Source organism: Bos mutus, chromosome 11, assembly GCF_027580195.1.
Source record: "Bos mutus isolate GX-2022 chromosome 11, NWIPB_WYAK_1.1, whole genome shotgun sequence".
Taxonomy (NCBI): Eukaryota; Metazoa; Chordata; class Mammalia; order Artiodactyla; family Bovidae; genus Bos; species Bos mutus.
In genome coordinates, this window is record NC_091627.1 from 85,201,254 (window position 1) to 85,222,076 (window position 20,823).

General features: G+C 35.5%; 1 protein-coding gene across 2 annotated transcripts in view; it reads left to right on the forward strand.

Annotated features, from left to right (window-relative positions):
- The window catches only part of SOS1 (SOS Ras/Rac guanine nucleotide exchange factor 1), a 131,551-nt gene that overhangs the window by 101,351 nt on the left and 9,377 nt on the right, over nt 1–20,823 (forward strand). For both annotated transcript variants that reach the window (XM_070379701.1, XM_070379702.1), the window contains exons 15-20: nt 769–888; nt 4,889–5,051; nt 5,538–5,655; nt 13,397–13,569; nt 13,771–13,887; nt 16,977–17,241. In XM_070379701.1, the coding sequence (XP_070235802.1) occupies nt 769–888; nt 4,889–5,051; nt 5,538–5,655; nt 13,397–13,569; nt 13,771–13,887; nt 16,977–17,241 (956 nt within the window). The remainder of the gene's footprint in view (nt 1–768; nt 889–4,888; nt 5,052–5,537; nt 5,656–13,396; nt 13,570–13,770; nt 13,888–16,976; nt 17,242–20,823) is intronic.

Consider the following 20,823-nt stretch of genomic DNA (forward strand, 5'->3'; position numbering starts at 1 on the left):
CCTGGTAGGCTGCAGTCCATGGGGTCGCTAAGAGTCGGACATGACTCAGCGACTTCACTTTCACTTTTCACTTTCATGCACTGGAGAAGGAAATGGCAACCCACTCCAGTGTTCTTGCCTGGAGAATCCCAGGGACGGGGGAGCCTCATAGGCTGCCATCTGTCGGGTCGCACAGAGTCAGACATGACTGAAGCGACTTAGCAGCAGCAGCATAGCTGCTAATCTCAAAAAACATGCCTGTTTCTAGTTTTAAATTTAGACTTTTTAGATTTCAAGCTGTTTATTTTTTTAATAACTAAATGGAAAAGGAAACTAAATGTATAGGTTTCCCACCAAAGATCATCACTATTCCCAAAATCAGTGTTAGAACCTTTTGTTTTTCTTTCCCAAGACTCCTCCTAAGAGAGTTTTTTCCCTTCCTTGGGGAGATTTATGAATTGCAGCAATTACTATACCCTCAATTATTATATCATTATTTAAAAGAATTATCCCAAACTACTTTCTTACCCTCATTTGTTAGATAATATTTATAAGTGCTGGGAAAGACACTGTGAAGAAACCCCACCCATGCCCAAAGCAAAATACTGCTCTAAAGCAATAAAAAGAGTACACAGGTACATGCATACAAAATTTTTTTAAATCAATGGAAAAAATGCAGAATTATAATGCTTTTGTTTTACCTTGTTTTCGTAAACCTTTTATCTCACTTGATAAAACAGTATACTAGAGGGAAAAGTATCATGCAGAATTATGTCTTGATGATTTTAGAGCTGTACAGCCATCAGAATTAGTTGGAAGTGTGTGGACAAAAGAAGACAAAGAAATTAATTCTCCTAATCTTCTGAAAATGATCCGGCATACCACTAATCTCACTCTGTGGTTTGAGAAGTAAGTCTTATCGATCTTCTTACTTTTGTAACAGTCAGTGATGTTATAAATTTCATTGCAGTTTTATTTCCGTGTCTCATGTGTTTGTTGTTGTTCCTCTGTTCTGCCTTTCTTTGACAGTTGGTGAATATTTTTCTAAAACAGCATTTTAAGTGTTTTTTTTGTTGTTGTTGTTAATGATTGCCTTTTAGGTTTGCCACATGCATCATAACAGAATTAGTTTCAGATTATACCCGAATTCCAGTGATATATAAAAATGTTACTCCTCTATAGCTCTATTCACTACCCCCCTTTTGTGGTATTGTAATATGTACTACATATAATTAACGATGTAGATCTAGCAGTGCATTGTTATAATTGTTGTTTTACTACCACTTGGTATTATTTTCTTAGCCCTTCCCAGCTTTGCTCTCTTATTGGCAATGTATTTCACGTACGTTACATTTCTATGCGTTATAGACCCAACAATACATTACATACATATTATTTTATCCAGTTGTTTTTTAAAATCAGTTTTAAAAAACATTGAGGAAAAAATAGGCATTTACAGCGTTTTTTATAATTAACTAATTACCTTTAGCAGTGTTTTTTGTGTGGATTCACACTGCTGTCTGGGGTTACTTGCCTTTAGCTTGAAGAACTTAAGTTAGCACTTCTTATATGGTGGGTCTGTTAGCAACAATTCTCTTAGTCCTTGTTTATATTGAAAAATCTTTACTTTGTCTTCATTTTTGAAAAACAATACCTCTATAAGTTTAACTGTTTATTTCTTCTGCCAGTTCAAACTGACTATTGAGTCGCTCTAGTAAAATTTTTATTTTAATTATCATATTTTTCAAATCCAGAGTTTCCATTTGGTTTCTTCTGCAATTCCTGTGTTTTTCAGGACACTCTTATTGATGCACACTGTCATCAGCACCCCCCAACACTTTGCTTTTTAAATCATACTCCCCTTTAGTTCTGTGAATAAATTCAGAATGACTACTTTGAAATCTTTTTTGTTGTTGTTGTTTAATCTGACTTATCAGATCTGTCTTACAGGCAGTTTACCATTCCCTGTTTTTTTCTCCCCCATTGAGTCTTGACATTTTAGATGTCAAAGGAGATGGGGCCCCTGGTTTTGGCTGTCTAATTGTGTCCCCCCACCCCCCACCTCTGCAAGGTTCTCTGAGGAAGCAGACTCTTGCCTCTCTTACTGAATTGTAAATTTCCTGAATAGATGTTTCTTTACTTGCTGTTTACTTTTAGGGCCACTTCTAGAGACTGCTAAAACTTATATAATTTTCACCAGTGTCCCTGAGGAGTAAGGAAGCATAACTTCTTGTCATGTCAGAAGTCCAGAATCTCAATACAGTTTTTTAATTGGAACTGGAAATAAGAGTTTTATGTACTGGCCATATTTTTTATGATCTTGACCCATGTTTTATAAGGGTGATGTGAAATTTGCACAGATCATATTGGCATTATCAGAACAAGAGACCAGTGACATAGGGAATGACTGGAGCTATAGTGTGGGTAAAGACCAGAAAGCAATTCCTAAAGAGAAATAACTCCTCTGAAAGTTCTGACTTCCTTTTATTTATTTTACTTCTTAGTCTCTAAAAAGTAAAACTTTGGAGTTTGCCCTCTAAGTGTTGCTTCCTGATTTCTTCTTTATCAACTCAAATAACTATACTTCAATTGCAAAGGCTCTTTTCCATCATAATAGTTAAGTTATGTCTGTAAAGAGGAAACATAACTCATAAGACCTACAGACAATTTCCATCTCTGTCCTATTTTTAATAGATTGCTGAGAAGGCAGCCATTTCTTTTTCTTTTCTCTTTTGTTTTTTTAATTGTGGTAAGATTTTTTTCAATGTATAAATACAATATTGTTATCTGTAGGCATAATGTTGTACAGCATATCTGTAGAACTTCTTTATCTTGTGTAAATAAGTGCTAATCAGCATGAAAATTTATACATTGATAAGCAACTCACCATTTTCCTGGTTCCCCTGGGAACCATCATTTTATTCTTTGATTCTATAAGTTGTTTTTTTTTTAGATACCTCACATACGTAGAATCATGCAACAGTTGTCCTTCTACCACTCGCTTATTTCACGTAGCATAATGTCCTCAGTGTTCATTTTTTTATTTCCTTTTTAAGACTGAATAATACTCCATTGTACATCTATTTCTTGTTTTCTTTATTCTTTCATTTGTAGATGGACATTTAGGTTGTTTCCGTATTTGGCTACTGTGAACAGTGTTGGAATGAACATGGGAGTGCTAACATCTCTTTGAGATACTGATTGCAATAGTTTTGGATAAATACCTAGAAGCAGGATTGCTGATCATGGGAAAGTCCTATTTTTGAATTTTTGTTGTTGTTGTTGAGGATCTGCCATACTGTTTTCTATAGCAACTACATCATTCTGCATTCTCACCTTTAACATTGTATAAGGGGTCCAGTTTCTGCCTTTTCAGTGGAAGAGGTTCTTGTTCACTTGCCACAGTGGTTTTTGGCCATAGATGTGCATTAGAATTGAAATCACTTCTCAATAAACCACCCCAGACTTACCTGGTTTTTACAAAAGCTCCACAGGTGATCTCATTTTGTATACCTAGTTAATATCAACTAAAATCATTTTTTAAAAGATGTAAATATATTATACTTGTATCATACCTTTTAAAATGTCCAGAAAAATAGTTAACCAATAGATGATATATTTATAGACATCTGGCTAATGTTTTAATGCATAAACATATTTAATTTAATAATAAGGCAAGTTTATTTTGATAATTTTGCAGTGTTTTTTTTTCATTGTGTTAGATCAGCCTCATCAGAGAATAGTGTAATCTGCAACTTTACATTTTTGTTAATATTTAATATTGGTTTATATTTATTTTTCCATATGTGTATTTTATTTTTTCTTAGATTGATTTGTTTAATATTACATTATTGAAAACCTCTGGAGAGGGGAATGGCTACTCACTCCAGTATTCTTGCCTGGAGAACTCCATGGACAGAGGAGCCCAGCAGGCTGTAATATATAGGGGTGCAAAAAGTCAGACAGGACAGAACAGCCATTGAAAACCAAGTTTAAAATATTATTTTCTTTACCGATAAGTGAGTAGTAGATTAAAAATTCTCTCAGATATTAGAAATAGAGAATAAATGCTCACTGAGGAATTCTTTTTTTGAGCATAGCTTCTTTTTACTTGGATATATATACTTTCCAAGGATTCTTGGCTTTTAAATATAAAGAGCTTTTGTTTTCATTGACTTCTTTATTCTTTCTGATTTTTAAAATTTTATGCTTAATTGTAAAAGTCACTTTTTAACATTATAGTGCTTATCTCAAGAGCTGTTCTTAGAAATGTAGCTAATTATTCCTACATATCAAAAAAATTGAGCATTGATCACTAAAATCTTACGATTAGATGAAGAATAAGAGTCAGAGAATTACAAAATTTGAGAATAAATTTCCCTAGAACACACCCACATCCTGAAGACCAGCATCCATTCAACAAAATGATAGACATTGTGCTCGTACTCACTCCTGTCTGACTCTTTGCGACCCCGTGGACTGTAGCCCACCAGGCTCCTCTGTCCATGGAATTTGCCTAGCAAGAATACTGTAGTGAGTTGCCATTTCCTACTCCAGGGGATCTTCCCCGTTCAGGGATTGAACCCGCGTCTCCCACATCTCCTGTGTTGGGAGGCAGATTCTTTACCTGCTGAGCCACCTAGGAGAACTCCAGTGCTGAGAGCAAACTCACCAAATACAGTAGGAAAAATGATTGACTGATTTGGCCTGGAAAACAAGAAGAGCAGCATGCCTGACTGAAAGCATTTCCTTCTATTCACCTACTATTTACCTGCCACCCTGAATACATACTCTCTATTGTTATACTATAGCTACCCTCCACTCCATTTTATTTGGTAAATTCTTTAAATCATACCTTTGTTGGGAAAACTACAAATATTTTAATTCACTTTTTGTCTTTGATTCCCAGATGTATTGTAGAAACTGAAAACTTAGAAGAAAGAGTAGCTGTGGTGAGTCGAATAATTGAGATTCTACAAGTGTTCCAAGAGCTCAACAACTTCAATGGTGTTCTTGAGGTTGTCAGTGCTATGAACTCATCCCCTGTTTACAGACTAGACCACACGTTTGAGGTAGGTTTGCAAAGGTGTTTTTTTAAATGAACTTCCATTCCCCATTCTAAGGATCAGGATTTTAACAATTATGATCTTTAGAGACACATCTATCTTTTCAGTAACAGCCAAAATGATGTAATTATCTAAATTTTTTATTGAATTGGTGTGCTCTTTTTAAATTAGGCAACCTCATTAAAATACATTCACAGGTCCTAGCCTAAGTTAGAAAAAGATTTCAGCATCTGATCTGTAATATAATGTATAATAAAATGCTCAGATAATTGAGGAATGACAAGATAAACTAGATTTTTCTTACATACACACACTTCTTTAAGATTGTACTAGAGTCTATGAAGACAGTCTTCTTGAAGCAGTGTTATCATTCTTAGAGTCAAACTGATACTGTTGTGTTTGGGCTTTTTTACTGTAAGCCTGGCATTTTGGGGCAAAATCTGTGATTCCTTTTCTAAATTTATATTCCCTAAATATTTTTTTTTCTTGTAGCAAATACCAAGTCGCCAAAAGAAAATTTTAGAAGAAGCTCATGAACTAAGTGAAGATCACTATAAGAAATATTTGGCAAAACTCAGGTCTATTAATCCACCATGTGTGCCTTTCTTTGGTGAGCATTTCTTCTTAAATTTTTATCATGTTTCTAAGACAGTTTTTCATTAAGTGACTGAGTATACACATGTCTAATATACCAGCTGAAAATACTTAACAAATATTTAGCACCTGAATCCCCTTAGAATTTTTCTCTGTGAGGACTTTAAGATCAAGCTTAATATGTACATTCTACTTTTTATTTCCATAATGGGCAGCCATTCAGTATTGTATAATGCTTACTTCGGTTTTAATATTCATAGAAGTCTTTTTTATTGACTTCTAATAAACCAGACACTCTGCAGAAGAGGCATGACCATATTTACCCATATTTATAACCATGCTTCTTATATACAGTTTTTTTCACATGGCTAAAAATAATGTGCCTTAGGGCCCACACGTTCTTTCTACACATCAAAATTTTACCTACTCTTTTTCCCTCTCTTCTGCACAAGAGGAAAGAAAGTAGTGCCTTTTCTTTCTGTTAAGACTGAAACCTACCAACCATCTAAATCTTCTCCCTTCTGATAGGTTTCTCTCTCTTATTCCATCATTTATTTCCTGTATTTTATATCTTTAGTATCTCTTTCCAGAGAAGGCAGTGGCACCCCACTCCAGTACTCTTGCCTGGAAAATCCCATGGACGGAGGAGCCTGGTAGGGTGCAGTCCATGGGGTCGCCAAGAGTCAGACACGACTGAGCGACTTCACTTTCAGTTTTCCCTTTCATGCATTGGAGAAGGAAATGGCAACCCACTCCAGTGTTCTTGCCTGGAGAATCCCAGGGACGGGGGAGCCTGGTGGACTGCCGTCTATGGGGTCGCACAAGAGTCGGACACGACTGAAGTGACTTAGCAGCAGCAGTATCTCTTTCACACTGGTTTCTTTTCTGTGCTAGGATGTATGCTCTGGTGATTCTTCCTCTAAATACTTACAAAAATTATGACCTCAATTACATATGTGGTGTTTAATCTTTTTAGTATATGGTATATTTTCTTCTAGCCTTTCCCTTATCTCTATTTGTATATTTTCTATATAGTTTTAAGTTATACTGCATGTAACATTGTTATGTCCTGGTATTTTTTCAGTTAACATCTTTGTTCAGGCTTTCTAATAACCATTTTTGTATTTGCTTTTAATCTTTGTCCTATACATATTGTATATAGTTGTAATTGTGTGACATGTACACAGGGTTTTCTTTTTTCACTTACCATGTCCCAAATGTATGGTGTTTTTTTAGTCTTCATAATTACCATTTCTCATGGCTACATGACGTTCTTTAAAGTTGTTATGACAGTTTATTTAACCATTACCCTATGACCTGACGCGTCCACGTGTGTTGTGTCTATCTTTTTTGCTTTCCTAAATAATGTTATAATGAATATCTTCATATTTTTGCCTATTTTATGGATTTGAGAATATTTTCTCGAGCCGTAAAGCCAATCTAGCTAGATAATTTATATCTAGCTGGATATTTCTTGAGCTAGATATTTTTACCAATCTGCCTTTTAGTTTTTATTCTTCGAAATACAGTATTTTTTAAATTCTATAATCTGTTCATTTTCCCCATTATGATTTCTATTGTTTCTAACCTTAGGAAGTTCTTCCAGTTTAGAAATTTAATATTCAGTCATATTTTCTCCTGGCTTTATGACTTGACCTATAAAATTATATTTAACTGTTTAATCAAGTTGAAATCTCTTTTAGATATCATGAAATACTCAAATTTATTTCTCCACCAATTCTTTATTTGTTGACCCTAGTTTATTGAATAAGTTTTCTTTATTCCCATTTACATATTGTACCGCCTTCTTTAAAAAAAAATATTCCCCATTAAATTCTTTTTATATTATTTTAATTTTATTGAAGTAGAGTTGATTTACAGTGTCATGTTAGTTTCAGGTATACAGCAAAGTGATTCAGTTATATACATACACATATTCATCCTTTTCTAGATCCTTTTCTCATATAGGTTATCACAGAAGGTTAAGTAGAGTTCCCTGTGCTATACAGTAGGTCCTTGTTGCTTATCTATCATATATAGTAATGAGTACATGTTCATCCCAAGCTCCTGATTTATCCCTCCCTCCAGCATTTCCCCTTTGATAACCCTTAAGTTTTTCAATATCTGTATGTCTGTTTCTGTTTTGTCAATAAGTTCATTTGTATCTTTTTTAAAATTAGGTTCCACATATGAATGATATCATATGATACCTGTCATTCTCTGTCCAACTACTTCACTTAGTACAATAATCTCTAGGTCTGTCCCATTAACTTCTTATCCTTGTGCCCCAGTCTTAATGACTGGCACTTTATAATCCATGATTCTCATCCAGGGCAGTTTTTGCCCTCCAAGGAACATTTAGCAGTGTCTAGAGACATTTTTTTTTAATTTTTCAATATAGACAGGAATATTGCTAACATTCTTCAGTGCACAGGACAGTCCTCCACAACAAAGAAATAACCAGTTTAAAAGGTCAGCAGTACCAAGGATAAGATATCTTGCTTTAGGGAATTCCTTGGCAATCCGGTGGTTAAGACTTGGAGCTCTCACTGCCAGGGCCCCAGGGTTCAATCCCTGGTGGAAGAACTAAGATCTCAGAAGCCAAAGTAGCAGGACCAAAAAACCCCCAAAATTCTGCTTTATATTTAAAATATTGTCATATATGATAAAGTTGGCTTGTCTTTGTTTCTTCAGTAGTTTCTTTGCCAATTTTGTCTCTTTATTTTTCCAAATGAACTTGGGAATGAGGGGGTAATTCCCCAAAATACAGCTGGAATGATCTATCAATTAATTTGGAAAGGATGTATATATATGATATTTAGTTTTTTCCTTAGGTATTTTTAATTATGAATGGTATTTATTTTTTTAATAGTCAATTTCCCTTAATTCCAGGAATTATTCATTTCAGGAGATTTTCTAAATATGTAATCATATCTAGAATAATAATAGTGGCTCTTCCTTTGATCTTATGTGTGTTAAGCCTTATAGCATTAATAACTTCCCAAACAAAGGTTAAATGATAATAAAAATAAGAAGTTCTGTTTTAATCTCCATTTCAACAGGGATAGGTATAATTTTGCTGTTTGCTTGATTCGATGCTGTTTACTGTGTTTAGAAAATTTCTCTTTATAGTTTTCTACTGCGTTTTTATTGGCAATATACATTTACTGTTTTAAGTAATTTTCTATCTGAGAGCAAATGATTTTTCTTGTTTAACAAATTAAAATTACAAGTTTGCTAATACTGAAACTTTCTGTTTATTAACATTAAGCCTTAATTTGTTCATAGTGGAGTAATCTGTTAAATATACAAATGAATTCTATGCATTATCATTTTATTTAGGATTTTTGCATCCATCTTTGTAAATGAGATTGCTCTGTGGTTTCTCTTCTTGTACTATATCAGCTTTTGTTATTATGGTTATATTTACTTTGTAACAAAGGTTTAGAAGCTTTCCATATTATTTTATTCCAGGATGTCATAAAATGATCTAGCCTTTAAATTTTGAAATATTCCAACAGAAAAATCATCTGGGCCTAGAATATTTTGTATCATGTAATTCTATAATAACATTTTCATTTCTTCCCTAATTTTCTTTCTGATTCAGTTTTGTTTTGTGTTTTTGCTACACAGTTGTCTCATTTAGGTATTTTAAAGTACTAGCATTCTGTCTATTAAAATGAAACTTTTGAATTTGCTCCTGTTTGCAATATATTTTACCATTTCTATTTTTACTGTTTGTTTTACATACTGAGTTTTTCTTCAAAACAAAGCTGAAACATAATTATTCTCCCTGATTTTATAGTTTTATGTCATTCATGACTTTTTATCATTATTAATTTATTCTGTCTTCTGAGGATTTTTCCCCATAAATTATTGATAAAATTGTTGAGTTCATTTATTTTCTCTTCCTGATAAAACAATGAAGTCCATGCATTTACTTTTAAGTGTGGTAACTGGTGCCAGTTCATAAACAAAGGAACCTAAGAAGGACCTTAGGTCTGATGTTTATTTCATTCAACCTGTCTACAAATGTTTCTTGAGTACCTAAGTATCAGGAACTATGTCAGGTGCTTAGAAAAAAATGAAATATACGTAGTCATTCAGTACACTTGCTAAACTTATAATCGTGCTATTCGTGATATCTTGTGGTCCCTGTTACTAGATTTTTCCCCTCTATTAAGAGGGTCAAGGGTAGTATCTACCTGACACTTAATTTCTTTATCGTCTTATCAGAATTTGTTACTCAGTTTTTTTTGGCTGGCACTGCACTATTTACAGAAAGATAAAAATCAGGCAGTTTCTCCTTCCAAGGTTACACCAGGCTACGGGTCTACATCCCAATTTTTCTCCATACACTAAAAGGTTCTACTCACAGATAGAATGCATATATATGGGCAGACTAACATTTCCTCTCAGGTAATAGGATGCGTGGTAGATTCCTACCTCAACCAAGTCTCACCTCTCTAAACAAAATTCCAAGCCCACAGCCTCGGCTCTGCTCTTCCTTTTACACAGCTTTGATTTTGTGTCCTACCCCTGTTTCTGGTTGGTTTGCTTCCTCTCCACTCTTGCTTTCCTGCCATTTTAGAATTGACTATATGTCTCTTGTATCCTGCTCTAGTTTGCAAATGCTTTCATTTCTGTTCTGAAATAATGTGCTGCGTTTATTCATTCAGACACATCAGTTGAATGCCTGTATGTGCCAGAACCAGGACTAGGTGTTGAGAATAGAGGGACAAGTAAAACAGTCTTATCCTCAATAAGCTCCCTTGAAAGAGCAGGAAAATAAGTTACAGTGCTGTGTAGTAAATATACCACTATTGTAGAAACATGTAAGTCAGAGCATCAACAAAGTGTTGTGGGAACCTTGAGCAGCCACTTTTTCCCAGAAACCTCACCCCTCTTCATTATTTGTCATAATGCTCTGCTTTTCCCCTCCCTACAACAGCTGACTTCAGAGCAGGTATGTAAAATGATGTTTTTTGTTTTTTTTTTTAATTAAGCCTTAACAGTTTATAATATTCAGGTCATATATATATATATATGTGCAGTACATTTTCTATCATATATGTGTGTATACATATATATAAACAAACATGCATGCTTAAACATTTTTTACTGATAGTTTATGATCAACAAAATCTAAATACCATGTCAAATCATTTGTTCTCCTTTTAACTAGCAATTTATTTGTCATAATTTCCAAATTTTATTCTGGACTGTCTCAGAATGCTACTTATAAGCATTTTCACAACTTAATTCAAGTATACTTTTAACACCTACAATATCCCATAACTTCTTATCCGCATGTTCCCCAGGTCAGTCATTATACCATCACCCAGTCAGACCCTCAAGCACAAAGTTGAGAGTCTTCATTCTCATTGTGCCAACCTCTGCCCAAACCAGTTAACCAGTTCTTGTGGGTTCTATCTCTTAAATATTTATGCAGTCCACTCTATCCCTGTGGACCCTCATTATCTCACCGAGGACTACTGAGCTTCCTCCTTCTAGTCTTAACTCTTTCTTAACTCCAGAGAAATCGTTCTAGAATGTAAAGATGCTTTAATCTCCTAATTACCTAGTGAATAAAATCTAAGCTCTTTAATAAAAAAAAGGGGGTCTCTTCCTGACCCACAAACTCTTCACAATTGGGCCATCAATTTGTGGCCAGTATGGAGTATGGAAAGTTAATTTTGGCTGTCATTAATCATGTGTACTGTCATGGACGTTTGTCAGACTGAACACTGAGCTAAGTGGATCATGCAACTTAGCATAGTGCATGCTAACTCACTTCATTCATGTCCAACTCTTTGTGACCCCATGGACTGTAGCCTGCCAGGCTCCTCTGTCCATGGGATTCTCCAGGCATGAATACTGGAGTGACTTAGTGTGAAGGAGAATATAACTGACTGCAAGTAAAGGAGGCAGTGATAGGAGATATGAAAAATAAAAGAGCCTGGACTTATTAGAATGCATAGTCGTGCTGAGAAATAACCAAGTAACCAATACACTTAATAACTGAATACTTTCTAGAACCAGACAAGCACTGATATCTATCATATTTCATTATTGCTAACTTGTTCACTATTGGTTGTGAGTCATTTAATCTTTCGAAGAAGATAGCCAAAAATTCTAGTATTTAAAAGTTTTGCTTCAGGAATTCGCTGGTGGTCCAGTGGTTAGGACTCTGCTGCCCTCACAGCGAAGGACCTGAATTCTACCCCTGGTCAGGGAACTAGAATCCCACAAGCCATGCAGTTCCTCTACCATAAACTCATTTAGAACCACTTATCTCTGATTAGAACGAAAGTGCCTGTTACTTTGTTCATTCTTCTCATCCAGTACATAACGTATAGCTGTGGAGGAGGGATTAGAACTACTAACCTCTTGTCTATGCCTGTCCTCATTTCCTGCCCCTCTTCCTCCACCCCACACACCAAACCCCTAAAGTCTAGCCAATTCTGAGTATGCCTTCCAGCTTCACTACAGACCAATGTCTTCAAACTTAATGGCTGCTTTGCTTAGAACACCCCGCTATCTTACTCTGCTTATTAAGCTTCTGTTCATTTTTTGAGACTTACTTTAAACATATTTTGATCAGTGATGCCTTTTTCTCTCCCAAAAGCTCAAGGCAGAGTTAGGCACACCTTGTTTGTGTTCTCATAGCGTCTTATGCATTAGTACTCATTAATATAGCACTTACCAAATCGTACTGTAGTAGCCCACATTCAAAGCTCTGAACTCCTTAGGGAGGAACTGTGTATCTTGTTCATCTTTGTATCTGCAGTACCTAAAGCAGTGCTTGGCATACAGCAGAGACTCAGTACATGTGTACTGAGTGAATGAACTCATATTCACACACTTTTCCCCCCCCACGCATCATAGTACTTGAGAGGAAAAGGCAGACATAAGAGGATAGGGTAAGAATAGCAACAACAGCATCAACAATCACAACCATAGATAATTAAGCATCTGCTTTTGTCAGGCCCTATTCTAAGTCTGTAGATAAATTAACTCATAATGTTTCACACAGCAACCCTGCTATCCTCATTTCCCAGATGAGTAAACCAAGGCACACAGAGGTTAAGCAACTTGTACAAGATTACAAAAATAGAAAGCAGCAGAGCTGGCTCCAGAACCTTTATGCTAGAACAGAAAGGAACTAAAAAGCCTGCTTTTCTGTTCATTCTCCTCCTCATCCATTGCACAGCCTGCAGTGATGCGGAAATAGGAACTCTACCTGGTTAGCATAACTCTAGAAGTACTGAAGACCAGAATATACATAAATTATATGTAGTCCTGTACTTGATAGGATTGCAGATCATTTCACGTTTTCATGAGTAAGCCTATCCAAACAGTACCACCTCTGAATTACAAATCCTAATAACCTCTTGAGGGCCCCAAGAGATAATTATGCAGAAAATATGATCCTCTGAATTTAACATTTTCCTCTTTTGCGAAAAATATGTGTCAAATGATGGGTTATTCTTAAAAGTTCCATTAACAAAACCATGACATTATTGTTGGGAGATGGAAAATTGATTATTCTTCTTGTAAATCTATTAATTTTCTTAAACTTGGTCTTCCTTTCTCTTGATATTTACTTAGCCTGTTTTTTTTCATAGAGTGGAAATTTGTGCTTTAATTCTTCGGTTATGATGATTGAGATGGTACGGTGTAATATAATTACTGAAAAAGAAAAAAACTAGCCTTTTCCATTTTTATCCTTGAAATAATTTCATTATATCTTCCAGGAATTTATCTCACTAATATCTTGAAAACAGAAGAAGGCAACCCTGAGGTCCTAAAACGGCATGGAAAAGAGCTTATAAACTTTAGCAAAAGGAGGAAAGTAGCAGAAATAACAGGCGAGATCCAGCAGTACCAAAATCAGCCTTACTGTTTACGAGTAGAGTCAGATATCAAAGTAAGTTGAATTCTTTGAGGATACATATTTCTGATTAAGTTTATAACCACCTGATAAGAGTCAGGTTTATTTCATAGAAGAGAAAAAGGAAAATAAAACTTTAAATAATTCCAGTTTTGTGTTAAAATGTTTTGTTATTTTCATGACTTTTAAATTGAATGTAAATTATTTAACAACAATAATTCTTTGCATTTATTTTAGAGGTTTTTTGAAAACTTGAATCCAATGGGAAATAGCATGGAAAAAGAATTTACGGATTATCTTTTCAACAAATCCCTAGAAATAGAACCACGAAACCCTAAGCCTCTTCCAAGATTTGTAAGCATTCATATTATTTCCTTTACATTTAAATATTTTTTGCGGTTGTTATCTACATCTATCTGGTGGTTTATAGTTTTCTATAAAGGCATTCAGGGATGAAGTGCATGTGTAATGGATAAAAATAATGAATAAGTCCTTAATAAATACACTCAGGATTAGTCCACTTAGTTCCAAGTAAATGAACACTAACATTAATGTGAATAAAATCTTAATAAAATAGATGAAGAAGTTGGGCAAACGTACAAGTTTTAGTTTTGTTTTGACAAAGAAAAATGTTATTCATTATTTATTTTAAGGGCAGGAAATTTGACTGATTTATATCGATTCACTTATAGTAAATATATGTACTTACAACTTTTTTGAAAGTAATGACATGAGAATTTAACTATAAATCATTACCTATAAAAATAACAGGTTTGGCAAAAGATACTTTTTGGAGGGGGAAACAAAATTTCCATTCTTTCCTATTACTTGTAAGTGCCTGACCAAATTTATATCCAGTATCATCATTTCACTGTTCTGAATATAATCTCTCTTATTCATAAGAAAGTCAGGAATCAAGAAGAAACATAAATGGCTTCTAAGTAACCAAGATAAATCTCATAATGTCTGTGAACTAAAGCTTAATGAAGTTACTCTACAAGAAAATTTCTCAAGGCCTAAAACAATTTCAAAAGACAGATTAAAAACAGAAAATTGAAACTAGCTATATAGTCTGCTCCAGTGAAATACACTGACATCGAGAAACAATCACTCTGTAAGAAAAAAAAGTCATAAAACTAGCATAAACAGGTGAGAACTCAAGCAATTTAATCCATTTGTAAATAGCATTTACAAAATGCATTTGTAAATAATCCTGATGGCATCACTGTATTACCGCATAGTCAGATATCTGAATGCAGAGTTCCAAAGAATAGCAAGGAGAGATAAGAAAGCCTTCCTCAGCGATCAGTGCAAAGAAATAGAGGAAAACAACAGAATGGGAAAGACTAGAGATCTCTTCGAGAAAATTAGAGATACTGAGGGAACATTTCATGCAAAGATGGGCTCAATAAAGGACAGAAATGGTATGGACCTAACAGAAGCAGAAGATATTAAGAAGAGGTGGCAAGAATACACAGAGAACTGTACAAAAAAGATCTTCACGACCCAGATAATCACGATGGTGTGATCACTCACCTAGAGCCAGACATCCTGGAATGTGAAATCAAGTGGGCCTTAGAAAACATCACTACAAACAAAGCTAGTGGAGGTGATGGAACTCCATTTGAGCTGTTTCAAATCCTGATAGATGATGCTGTGAAAGTGCTGCACTCAGTGTGCCAGCAAATTGGGAAAACTCAGCAGTGGCCACAGGACTGGAAAAGGTCAGTTTTCATTCCAGTCCCAAAGAAAGGCAATGCCAAAGAATGCTCAAACTACCACACAATTGCAGTCATCTCACATGCTAGTAAGGTAATGCTCAAAGTTCTCTAAGCCAGGCTTTAGCAATATGTGAACCATGAACTTGCAGATGTTCAAGCTGGTTTTAGAAAAGGCAGAGCAACCAGAGATCAAATTGCCAACATCTGCTGGATCATGGAAAAAGCAAGAAAGTTCCAGAAAAACATCTATTTCTGTTTTATTGACTATGCCAAAGCCTTGACTGTGTGGATCACAATAAACTGAAAAATTCTTCAAGAGATGGGAATACCAGACCACCTGACCTGCTTCTTGAGAAACCTATATGCAGGTCAGGAAGCGACAGTTAGAACTGGACATGGAACAACACACTGGTTCCAAATAGGAAAAGGAATATGTCAGGGCTGTATGTTGTCACCCTGCTTATTTAACTTATATGCAGAGTACATCATGAGAAACGCTGGGCTGGAAGAAGCACAAGCTGGAATCAAGATTGCCAGGAGAAATATCAATACCCTCATATATGCAGATGACACCACCCTTATGGCAGAAAGCGAAGAGGAACTAAAAAGCCTCTTGATGAAAGTGAAAGAGGAGAGTGAAAAATTTGGCTTAAAGCTCAACATTCAGAAAACTAAGATCATGGTATCCGGTCCCATCACTTCATGGGAAATAGATGGGGAAACAGTGGAAACAGTGTCAGACTTTATTTTTTGGGGCTCCAGAATCACTGCAGATGGTGATTGCAGCCATGAAATTAAAAGATGTTTACTCCTTGGAAGGAAAGTTATGACCAACCTAGATAGCATATTGAAAAGCAGAGACATTACTTTGCCAACAAAGGTCTGTCTAGTCAAGGCTATGGTTTTTCCAGTGGTCATGTATGAATGTGAGAGTTGGACTGTGAAGAAAGCTGAGTGCTGAAGAATTGATGCTTTTGAACTGTGGTGTTGGAGAAGACTCTCGAGAGTCCCTTGGACTGCAAGGAGATCCAACGAGTCCGTCCTAAAGGAGATCATTCCTGGGTGTTCATTGGAAGGACTGATGCTGAAGCTGAAACTCCAATACTTTGGCCACTTCATGCAAAGAGTTGACTCTGGAAAAGACTCTGATGCTGGGAGGGATTGGGGGCAGGAGGAGAAGGGGACGACAGAGGATGAGATGGCAGGATGGCATTACCGACTCGATGGACATGAGTTTGAATGAACTCCAGGAGTTGGTGATGGACAGGGAAGCCTGGCGTGCTGTGATTCATGGGGTTGCAAAGAGTTGGACACGACTGAGTGACTGAACTGAACTGAACTGAAGGGATCATAGTTCAAAACAACGGTCTTGGCTTTCCTCCCAAGATTAAATTAGTTTCATACAGTCCATTTTAAAAGCCAGAGACATGTTCACTGTATCTTAGAAAGATTTCCATCAGAAATATTGAAATAACAAATACTCTGGTATTTATAGGATTAAAATTCAGTTATTTAAAGAAATTCATTCCCTACTAATTTAGATAGCCAAGGCTTTATGGAAATGGGGTGTTAACTCTTTAACTTGAATACTTTGATTTGAATCAGTATTAGTGGTTTATGGTTTTCCTGGATATTAATCGAATTTTACCAGGCATTTATAGAAGAACCTTCTTTTCCATTAACGGTGTTGTAAGTATTGTGTTTCTTTTGATACGTCTACAGCCAAAAAAATACAACTATCCCCTAAAATCTCCTGGTGTTCGTCCATCAAACCCAAGACCAGGTACTATGAGACATCCCACACCTCTGCAGCAAGAGCCAAGGAAAATTAGTTATAGTAGGATCCCTGAAAGTGAAACAGAAAGTACAGCATCTGCACCAAATTCTCCAAGGACACCGTTAACACCTCCTCCTGCTTCTGGTGCTTCTAGTACCACAGATGTTTGCAGCGTATTTGATTCTGATCATTCAAGCCCTTTTCACTCAAGTAGGTGTTCAAGTTTTAAGTGCTTTAAGTAACTGTTAGTATTATATGTACTAGAAGTAAAAAAGAATCTGTGTGTGTATATATATATATTTTTTTTTTGGTAAATTTGTAGATAAACCACATACCATTTCCAAATATATTATTATAAAAGTATAAAATAAATTAGAACAGGCCTCTTTAAATGTATTACACTTTACTGGTAAAATGTAATACTGATAGGCCTGGTAATTAAATTGGTAATTGAAATTTCATTTGAGCATTTGTTTTCAATTGGCAAATTTGAAAATGCCTCTCTGACTTCCAGAGGAAAGGAAGATAACTGCTAAAACTGCATGGACTAATCAATCTGATGCTTTAAATGTTTCCTCCAAAATTATATTTGAAACTGCTCACTACATGATTTCTTTCTGACCAAATCCTGTAGTTTCTAATTTTACAGTGTATCAAAGTCACACTTCTACTTAACCCTTGTTCAGTCAACAGCATCCTATATGGTGCCTAATAAACTCCTGTGCTTTCAAGCCCAGCCATACAACTCTCACAGATTTGTCACTGTCGCTCATCCTTTCCTATTTATAAATCAGTGCTGTCCAATAGAAATACTTATACTATGAGCCCCATATGTGACTTTTAAATGTTCCTTCTACATTTTTCAAATGCAAAAATTAAGTGAAATTAATTTCGATAATATATTTTTTTAACCCAGTATATTACAAAATATTGTCATTTAAACATGAAATCAGTATAAAAATTTACTGAGATATTTCACAGTCTCAGTTTTTGTCCTAAATCTTCAAAATGCAATATGTATTTTATACTTAACGTAGATCTCAATTTGGACTAGCCACATTCAAGCACTTAATAAGCACATGTGGCTAATGGATACCAAACTGTACAGCCCAGCCTAGCCCTTTGAGAGGCTACCTTCACTGTTGCCATTAATTTTTAAAATCAATTTCATATTGAGCTTTAAAGCTCTACTAAGATCTCAGAACCTTTTTTCATTTATTCATTATTAAATCAGAATTTGAATGCAGTTGCTTTCAACCCTTTCACAACCACTTCCACATGCTCTTTCCACTGGCTGTCTTAGCTCATGGTAGAGTTCAAGTTCTCCCCTAATATTAGACGTAATAGGATCCAATACTGAGAGGCATCCTGACACTGTTGGGGAGGTAGTTAAGCACTGGCATAGTACTCCTAACTCCTAGTTTGTCATCTCAGTCTGCTAGTGAGCCTTCTGATTTTAGATAAAACAGTTTTTTGGTGCCTTCTGTGGATTAAACTAGACTTTTTGATTTTTTCCAACTCAGAAATCTGTTTAAAAAAAAAAAATTACTCTATGGAGTTCTACTATTTTGAGCTTTGGTCCAGAATACTACTTATTTATTCCTGTGTTGAATATATATTCATAGTTGTCCATCAGTTTGTCTTATCTTTTCTACCACATAAACTGTGTTTGTTTTAAGAATTACTACATCTTGGCTTTATTTGGCTACTGAAGATTACGAAGTCATGTTATGTTACTAGTAGGCTGTCAGATATTTTTAATAAGTTCAAGTAAAACTAGGTAAAATATTACTGTTTCCCCAACTCGCCAACCTCCTAAATTAAGTAATAAAATAAAACCAGCACTTTTTACAGTATACCTGACTTAAAATTATTATTTATTATGACCCATTTAACTGTTTGAAGAGGTTTTTTCCTCGAGCAGATGGCTATGGTCTGTGTTATAAAGATTCCCACATGAATGAATTATTGAAATCCCATGAAAGCCATCGACTGCAAATTCTGTTTTTCTTATTTAAGTAGCTAAAAATTAAAGATGTGGTGAAACAGGAGATACTTATTTCATTCCCTACTCGTGCTAAATCTTTAAATGATTAGTCAAACAGGGGAAAAGAGTCATTTTGGAATGCAGTGCTCTGGATCATTGTTTTCTCATATGTGGCAGTGGAATAATATTAACTTAAAGTAGCTGGACAAGCGAAACCACTGTAGCAGGAATTAGGCTTCGTCATCTTATTCCTGAGGATTTTTTCAGTTTCTCTTTCTTTGTGATAAAAGGAAACCCCTGTTACTATTCCTTTTGTCCTTAGTAAAAATTGAAAATAACAGATTTTGAAATTAAGAAAGCCAGTATAATACAAAACCATCTGTAAGCTCAGGTAACCCCCTCCTTAAAGCTCATTTATGGATATTAAAGGTCCTTATCTGCTTTTGACCCCACTCTGCTTAACAGATCTGCTAGTGTTAATGGGGGGAGGGCCCAGTGGTCACCAGCACATCCAACTTGATACTCATTGTGTTGCCACTACAGCGAATACCTACTTCCTTGCTGTCCTCAGGGCCTGGCAGGAGAGAGCCGCTGTACCTACATTTTTAAGTCATCTGGACATGTTCCACTCAGTACGGAGAGGTAGAAAGGCATTGCAAAGCAAAGACATTGCTTAAGGTTTTCAAAAGGCGAAATTTGACTAGAATTTTTTGATCAGTTATACTAGTTGTTTTGCTTTTTTTTTGTTTTTTCCCCCAAAATAATTTACTTTAAAAACAAAGATTAATTTCTTCAGCCAATATCTGTCAATATCTCATTTCTTGCTAAATAAGCTTGGACACATCTTCTCTGGTAAGGCTTGCAATCTTACTGAGAGATTAAAAAAAATAATCATAATAAAAGAAACTCATAGTTAAATGCTTAGCCAGGCAGGGTTAAATGCTTTGATTCTGTTTGTACTATGATTTTTTTTCATCTCTCAGTAAGATTGCAGAGACGATGTATAGTTTTAGTTTACTGACAAAATGCTAAATGAGTGAAGATATAAATGCAATAGAAATTCACACAAAGATGACCACAGAATGGGCAGGAATGGTCACAGAAAACTTGGTGGTGAAGACAGAGAGGAAAGGAAACTGGCCACCTACCTAGTGCTGCTATACATATGCTCACATTCAGAGCCCTGCTCCACACCTTGCCCTCACCAGGTCCATCTCTCAGGTGATGATGACAGTGGCCGGGAAAAGGCGAAAGACCACCAGCTTTGTATCTGTGGCTCTAGCATGGAGAGAGGAGGATGAAGTGCTCTTGATACATTGCTGTTGAAGGTTGCGATGATAAAAGGGAGCCATGGGTCTGGCCTGGTCTGTGTGCTAGACATGAGCTTTACCCCATCCCTTAGTAGGGAAAACTTTTAACAAGAAAAGATATATTTTAAGCTGGAATGCAAAGCTTTTCTTTGTAGCAGGTTGTTGTAGGTGACTAGTTTCTGATCTCATACATTTGCATTTAACAGGCTTTTATGAATTTAAGAAATTATCCGTGATTTATATAATTTTTTTCTATATGAAAATGTTTATTTTTATTCTCAGAATGACTCAATTATAAATTGGAGGTTATCGTCCAACAGTGGTTTCAACCCTGACTTAAAGTTATAATCCCCTGGAGAGCTTTAAAAAAATACCTATATGCTCAGTCCATGCTTGTACTAGAGCAGCACTGGCATGTGGGCATCAGTATTTTTAAAAACCTTCCAGCAGGGCCTAACATGCAGCCACAATGGAGAAATCACTGATCTGTTGTCT